The sequence below is a fragment of the Larus michahellis genome, chromosome 4, assembly GCF_964199755.1.
Source record: "Larus michahellis chromosome 4, bLarMic1.1, whole genome shotgun sequence".
NCBI classification, from domain to species: Eukaryota; Metazoa; Chordata; class Aves; order Charadriiformes; family Laridae; genus Larus; species Larus michahellis.
In genome coordinates this window covers 65,622,991-65,630,283 of record NC_133899.1, presented here as the reverse complement: position 1 = coordinate 65,630,283, position 7,293 = coordinate 65,622,991, and the positions used below count along the sequence as shown (strand labels likewise).

The 7,293-nt window shown below is 63.5% G+C and overlaps 1 protein-coding gene across 1 annotated transcript; it reads right to left on the bottom strand.

Annotated features, from left to right (window-relative positions):
* Window positions 1-2,749, bottom strand: FOS (Fos proto-oncogene, AP-1 transcription factor subunit). Its single transcript, XM_074585290.1, has 4 exons — window positions 2,460-2,749; window positions 1,788-2,033; window positions 1,534-1,641; window positions 1-1,403 (listed from the first exon to the last, which is right to left on the bottom strand). The coding sequence occupies exons 1-4, from the start codon at window positions 2,598-2,600 to the stop codon at window positions 795-797; spliced, it is 1,104 nt and encodes a 367-aa protein (XP_074441391.1). The 5' UTR covers window positions 2,601-2,749; the 3' UTR covers window positions 1-794.
* Between the last annotated feature and the right edge of the window lie 4,544 nt (window positions 2,750-7,293).

The following is a 7,293-nucleotide window of genomic DNA, read 5'->3' as shown; positions in this document are numbered from 1 at the left end:
TCAACTTAAATGCTTTTATTGACAATGTCTCTGAACAATAATAAGCAAACAATGCTTAAGTTTCATCCAAATTCACTTTCCACATGTCAAAAAAGACCTCAAGGTAGAAAAAAATAAAATAAAAATATAAATATCTGAGAATCCATCTTAATAAATAAATTAAAAACACAATAAAAACGTTTTCATGGAAAACTTATGTCAGAACATTCAGACCACCTCAACAATGCATGATCAGTAAAGTTACAATGAACATCAATGTAGAACTACAGTACATGGATATAGCTATTTATCTACCTACTAGAAAATAAAATAGAGTCTCTTTCCCCCCACGTAAGATGGGTCATTGCTAAGTCATCAGAACACGATATTGCCAGGAACACAGTAGTTATTGTTAATCAGCTGCACTAGATACGAGTTGGAGATACCCAGCACCAGGTTAAATTCCAATCATTTAAAACCAAGAGATTAATTAGTTAATGCTAGTGATACTAAGGAGGGGAGGGAGTCACCTACCCAGCCATGTGGGACATGCTACAGACTACCAGCTCTCATGGATGGGCCATTGGGGACGAGACAAATTCCATGCGATTTGCTACATCTCTGGAAGAGGTACGAGGCCTCGGCACAGGGCGCTCTGCCAGGCCCCGGGGCACCCAGCCAGATGGGGGGGTGGGGGGTGGCGGTGGCAGGGCCCTCCCCAGGCCTGGGGAGCCCCATGGGGCGCAGCGGCGAGTCCGTGGGGGGGTGGAGGGGCAGGGGAGGGGGCCCGGCAGGTCAGTCAATGCTGGAGCCCCTCACAAGGCCAGGAGGGTGGGGGAGCTGAGGGAGTCAGACGAGGGCTCGTTGCTGCTGCTGCCCTTCCGGTGCGCGGCAGCACAGCTGGGGAAGGCGTCCGCCTCCGGGTAGGTGAAGACAAAGGTGGAGGTGTAGGTGCTGGGGCAGGGGGTGCAGGTCACCACAGGGGTGCATAGGGGCTCCAGCTCACCGCTGGTCCCGGCGCCCAGCGACTCCCAGTCCGACGCGTAGAAGGAGGAGGCCCCAGGCAGGTCCATGTCGGGCACGGATCGGGAAGCCTCCCGCGGCCCCGTGGAGAAAAGCAGCTCGTCGAAGGGCTCAGCCTTGAGCTCCAGCCCGCCGCCGCCGGTCTCCTTGGGCGGCACGGCCGGCGGCGCCTCAGCCATCAGCGGCAGGGCGAAGGCAGCCTCCTCGGCCACGGGGGGGCTGGGGGTGCCCAGGTCCAGCGCGGTGGCAGCCGCCAGCTCCTCGGAGAAGCGCAGCTCCTCGGGCATCTTGCAGGCGGGCCGGTGGGCTGCCAGGATGAACTCCAGCTTCTCCTTCTCCTTCAGCAGGTTAGCTATCTCCGCCTGCAGCGCAGACTTTTCTTCCTCCAGCTGGTCGGTCTCCTGCAGAGAGAGCGGGGCTGTCAGCCAGAGCCGGCGTCACCCCCGGCTGGAGTCCCCCCCCTTCTTGCCACCCTCCCCCTCCTGGTTCTCCCCCCCCGCCCCCCCCCTCCGCCTGCCGGGCAGCACTTACCGCCTGCAGCGTGTCAGTGAGCTCCCGCCGCCGGTTGCGGCACTTGGCCGCTGCCATCTTGTTCCTTTCCCGGCGGATCCTTCTCTTCTCCTCCTCCTCTGGGGACAGCTGTGGGCAGAGAGAGGACGCTCAGTCCCGCTGCCAGCCCGGTGCCCCCCCCGGCCGGGGCAGCCCGCCGGCCGTGCCCCTCACATCCACACACACCCCCCACCCCCCCCCCCCATACCCCGCCAATAACCCCGGTCCCCACTCACCTGCTCGACTTTGCCCCTGCGGCCGATGCTCTGTCCGCGGCCGCCCGGCGCCTTCAGCACTGCGGGGCGGGAGTAGGCGGCGGGGGCGGGCGCCGACACACCGTAGGGGTGCCCGCGGCTCTGGGAGGGGGCCACCGAGGAGATGAGGGTGGGCTGCACCAGCCACTGCAGATCGGGGCTGGTGGAGATGGCTGTCACCGTGGGCACGAAGTTGGCGCTGGAGACGGCCAGGTCGGTGCAGAAGTCCTGCGGGACAGAAGGAAGGGGGGGGCTGCCGTCAGCGGGGCGCCCGGACCGCTCCCCGCCGCCCCCGGGGCCGCGCCGGCCGCGGCGCCGCGCTGCCAGCGCCGGCTCCACACGAGAGCGGCCTGTTATAAATATCTCTGACGTCCGCGCTGACGCAGACGCTGCTCCGGAGTCTCCTCAATGAACTCGCGTTTTATCAATGAAGCCGCTTTACACACCCGCCGCAGAGCGCGGCCCGGGCCACGGCTCCCCCCTCCCGCCCCTCCGCGGCACCGGGGACGCTCCCCACGCCCGGTCCCCGACCCGGGGGCAGGTCGTCGCAGCCCGTCCGCTTCCACCCGCTCCCGTCCCGCGGTCCCGTCCCGTCCCCCTCCCGAGTGCTCCCGCCCCGCGGCGAGGGCGCAGCCGGCGTGCCCGGCGCCTCACCTGCGGGTTGACGGGGGAGCCCATGCTGGAGAAGGAGTCCGCCGGGGAGGGGTAGTAGGTGAGGCTGTCCCCGGCCGGGGAAGCGCTGCTGCAGCGGGAGGAGGGCGTCTCGTATTCTCCGGCGAATCCCTGGTACATCATGTCGTCGGCTCGGTATGGCGCAAGCCGGCGGTGCGGGGCGATGCGGTGGCGGCGGAGTGCCCTTGGGGAGGAGACGAGGAGGGGGCCGGCTGCGTGCGTCCCTCTGTCCGGTCCGCGCCGCGCGTCTCTCCTCTCCACCGCCGGGGCTGCCTCTGCTGCTGGAGTACCGCGCGGCGCCTCCCTTTTATACCCTCCCGCGACGTCACGCGGGACGCGCCACCCGCGCCCGCGGGGGGGAACCGCCCGCCCCGCGCCCGCCCCGCGCCGCCCCCGGGGCCACCCCCGGGGCCGCCCGCCGCCGCCTCCCGCCGGAGAGAGCCGCCACCGGGGGCGGAAAGCGGCCGCCGGGACGGGGAGAGCCCCGCGGGCGGCGCGAGGTGAAAGGGGGGGGTAAGGCGGCGGGGTTCCCCCCCCCGTCGAGGAGTGGTACGGCCGGGCTCGGGAACCCACTGACGCAGATATCCTTATATGGGATACATCCTGTGCGAGGGGGCGTGACTGACGGGAAGCGCTTCAGGGCTGCAGCCAAGTGCGGCGGGCGGCGCGCGGGACGGGACGGGACGGGACCGGGCGCGACGCGACGGGACGGCCCCCCCCCCCACCTCCCCCCACCTCCCCCCACCTCCCCCCTCCCTCCACGCGTGGCGGGACCCCGCACCAACGCTGCCCCCGCGGGTGTCTCTCTCTCACACACACACACACACACACTCACACTCACACTCACACACTCACACACGCCCCGCAGCCCCGAGCGCGGTGCTCCGAGGGAGGCGGCGGAGCAGGGCCGGGCCCCGCGGCGGGCCGGGCGCGGGCTTCGCACCGCAAAGTAAAACCCCGGTGCGTGGGCACGGGGACGCGGCGGGGCCCGGGTGCGGAGAGGCTGACCCACCCCCTTCCCCGCAGCCAGGAGGGCGTTACGTGGCACTAATCGCTTGTCTACGATAGACACAGAGCTACAGTGGCGAGCGAGGGGAATGGCACGGGGCGCTGGGAAGCCCTGCCAGGGAAGCCTGGGGGGGCCCACAGCCCCCCAGGAAGGTCGGGAGAGCTGGGGAGCGGCGTCCTGGGAGTGCTGGGGCGCCCGCCAAGGGCACGGGCAAGGGGCCACCGGGAAACCACCGTCGAGGAGCGAGGGGTGAGGCTCGTCCTTTCCTCCAGTTTGGGTTTTGTTTTGATCCTTGTTGCAGCGAAGCCCGGAGACACCCACCCACGACGGGGATGTCAGGCAGCCCTGGCTCAGGTCAGGCTAAGCTGGGAGCCAGACCGCAGACTCGCCTTGCACGGGAGCCAAGAGATCGCGGCTATAGATAGTAACAGGGAAGCTGCAGCAGCGAGCGTGTTTACAGCAACAAACAGAGCCTGCAGCGCAGTCTCCAAGCAGGAGCGTCACCCAGCCAGGCTGGGATCCTGCTGGCAGCCTCTCCCGCTGTTTGAGCTCATGGGCTAAATGCAGCGCCTGATGCTGCTGCTGCTGCTGTTGCTGTTGCTGCGCGAGCAACCTCCGTTCTTAGAGATCTGGGCCACGGGGGCGGGAGAACTGGGCCAGCTGCTATTTCTGAGCTGCCCGTCAGAGCAGAGGGGACAGCCAAGGACTGCCGCAGCTCACGGCCCGCACCGCTCCCTGGGAAAGGACCCGCGGGGGCCAGTGCTGCCTCTCACCAACTCAGCACCGGCCAGTGGGCTGCCTCCTCCTGGGGCAGGCACCCCAGGTCCCTGTGCTGCCGGGGGCTCCTTGCCCCGGCCAGCATTCCCCCCATGCTGGCTGCCAAAGCAGTGGGGCAAGCACGGTCTCTTCAGCAGCCCCAGGCTGTAGGCAAGGAGGTCCCCCCTCAGCATTGCCTGGAGGAGGGATGTGCCAGCAAATTAGCAAAGCCACGACCCCGCCATCCCAGCCAGCAGCCGAGCAGCGGGCCAAACCTCTGCGGCCACGTCCCCAGCAGGGCCAGTGCTGACGTGCTGGTGCCCAGAATGGGCGAGAGCCTCCAACACAGCTTCAAGTCTCAGACATTTGCCAGGCACGTTTCAGAAAATCCCTGCTTAGTCCTGGTGCTGTCCACAAACGGCCCCAGGGTTCCTCTAGCCAAACTGCTCCCCCCTCCCCCCAACAGAAGCGTCTGGAAATTAGGGAGGGGGACCCGCTTCACCAAAGCCCAAAATATTTTTGTGGCGCCCATGCAAACCGTCTGTTGCCATCTCCGCTGGCGACCGAGCGTGCTCTGTTTGTACCAAACGGAAAGTGCACGGACGCTGCACATTTCTAACATGTGGAGGCAAGGAAACAGAGAAAGCGAAAACACATGACGTGGGTTTGTTGTTTGCTCCAAAAGCGGGGTGCACACAGTTTTACCGCAGCGTGTGTGAGAAAAAAAAGAGGAAGCAGGCGGTACCGCAGGGACAGAACAGTCAAAGCGCAAACCCTCCTGCCCGGGTGACGGGGTTGCCCTCGCCACTGTGCTGCTGAAGGCTGACGAAGGCTCCTCACCCCTCTCGCCAGCCAGGAACACGCAGAGGCGTTCATCCCTTCCAAAATATCACGATCTGAGGAACAGACCACAAGTCCATCAAGCACTACAACATTATTAAACATGTACAAGCAGGGCTTTGCCGGGCTCTGGAGGTGCTCGGCTGGGCCTCAGCTGTAGGGCACCACTGTAAGAACTGGGATTCTCCCCAGCCCAGGGGCAGGGGTCCCCCATCCCAGCATGACCCTTTCCCCCTACTCCAGGCAAGCCCATAGCATGGCTGGGCTCTGTGCTGGCGAGGAGGAGGTGGCTGCTTACCACTACCAGCAGGGAGATGGCTCTTGCCAGATGCCTGGCCAGACAGAAGAGGCCATGACCACTGCACTATTTGGGCATGGCAACGGCGCTGGCAGGGCAGAAGGAGAGCACCCATCCAACAAGGATCTTGTTCTGGGTCCCAACAGGACCCCTCCACCTGCCTGGCCCCTCCTTTTCCTCCCGCCAAGCAGGAAGGTGGGAAAGCTTGCAGCTCCCGGGCTTACAAGGGAGCAGTGAGCTCCCCAGCCCCAGAGTGGGAGCTTGGCCCTGCTTTCACACCCCTCCTTCAGCTGAGCTTGCGACTGAGCCCGGGAAAACCACAGCACAGAAGCGCCTGAGGCATGCGGGCTGGTGCCACCCGCACAGCCAAAACACGCTTCGGGGGCAGGAGATGGCTGTGCCTAAATTTGGCTGTTCACCAGGGGAAAGTTCATGCCAGCAGCGTGGCCCTTTGGCAGCCGTGTGACAGCCCTGACCCACCCTCTGTCAGCAGCACCGACCGCAGCATGGTTCCACGTTCCCCCTCCACGCATGCGCCATGACAGATGTCTGCCTCCAGATAATCAGGGGCTGCTGGGCTGGGAACGAGACCTGGTGGGGAGAGCCCAGCGGCAGGGCCAGCACACAGGGGACACTCCTGTAGGCATCAAAAAGTAGTTCTTCCCTGTAAAATACTCCTCTGCGCTGAGAAGACATCACTGCCTGGCCAAGCGCCCTGTCCATACCATCAGAGGATCCATGCCTGAACCCCCGTTGCGGTACAGACTTCATGGGCAGGCTCCGGAGGCATTAGTGCAACTACCCTGCACACACCTGCACACCTGCCATTCCCAGTGTCCCTTGCCACATACACTCCCAGTGTGGCATGAGGGGAGCACCCCCATCCACCTGGCCCCAGGGAAGCTTGCGGAGCCAGGCAGATGTTGCAGGTCTCAGGAGCAAATGGGATGGAAAAGCAGGAAAGGGTGTTGATAAACCAGTGGTGTGGGCCTGCTCCCTCTCTTGATGTGGCTGGGAAGCAGGAGGTGGACGAAGGACTCTTAGCACGTTATTGGGGGGGGGGGGGGGGGCCTGAGCTTCCCCCCAAGACACCCAGCAACTATTGCCTCTCACCTAGCCTGGAAGCCTCCAGGAGGGCAGGGTTCCCACCTCTGCTGGTCTTTAAAATGCAGTGCATACCCAAAGCAAAGTATAAATAGTAATTAATAATCACAGCAGCTGGGTGTGTGACAGGGACATCCTAAAGAATAAACACTGCAAGCGGAGACATCCCGGCATCTCGTGGTCGCGCAGCCACATGCCACCGGCCGCCAATTACTATGGATGACGCCGTCGAGCCCTCCCACCCGTTCTCACCACTCTGCCTGCTGCTTTCACCTGCACCGTGGTGGATGCTAGCTCTCCAGGCACTGCTGGACCTTGCTCCACACGCTGACAAAACCCCACGCCGCTCTCATCCAGCAGCTCCAAAAGGCAGCTTCGCCTACTGTGGCGCTTCCTCCGCACCCCATTACCCCAGGGCCGGGCCAGCAGCCATCGCCCTACAAGCGAGGGTTCATAACCCAGAATAATTCAAGCGCAAAGTTCTCCTGCTGCTGCCGGCGCCGTCCCTTCGTGCGCCGTGGCGGTGCGACAGAGACGGGACACCGCAGCCAAGCTGTCCTCTTATCTCCCTGCTGGCTCTAGAGCCATAGGCCCATCCCAGGGCGTTATATGCGCTCACAGTTATAATCCCAGAGCACTGACCAGCCCGGAGGAGAGAAAAAACCCACCTGCAATAAAATGACCCACACATTTGTGGAACTGCTCAATATTTAGAAGTGAAATCCCAGAAATGAAAGGCAATAAGCTCGCGCTCGGTGAGAGGCAGCATGTTCAAGCCCAGTGACAGACAGGCTGATGCAGGTCTTTTC

Bases quoted from the DNA above. Each gene is read 5' to 3' on its own strand.
- FOS (XM_074585290.1), bottom strand. From the start codon at position 2,600: ATGATGTACCAGGGATTCGCCGGAGAATACGAGACGCCCTCCTCCCGC. The intron at 2,034-2,459 runs GTGAGGCGCCGG...TCTGTCCCGCAG, and splicing joins GCTCCCCCGTCAACCCGCAG to GACTTCTGCACCGACCTGGC. The intron at 1,404-1,533 runs GTAAGTGCTGCC...CTCTCTCTGCAG, and splicing joins TCACTGACACGCTGCAGGCG to GAGACCGACCAGCTGGAGGA.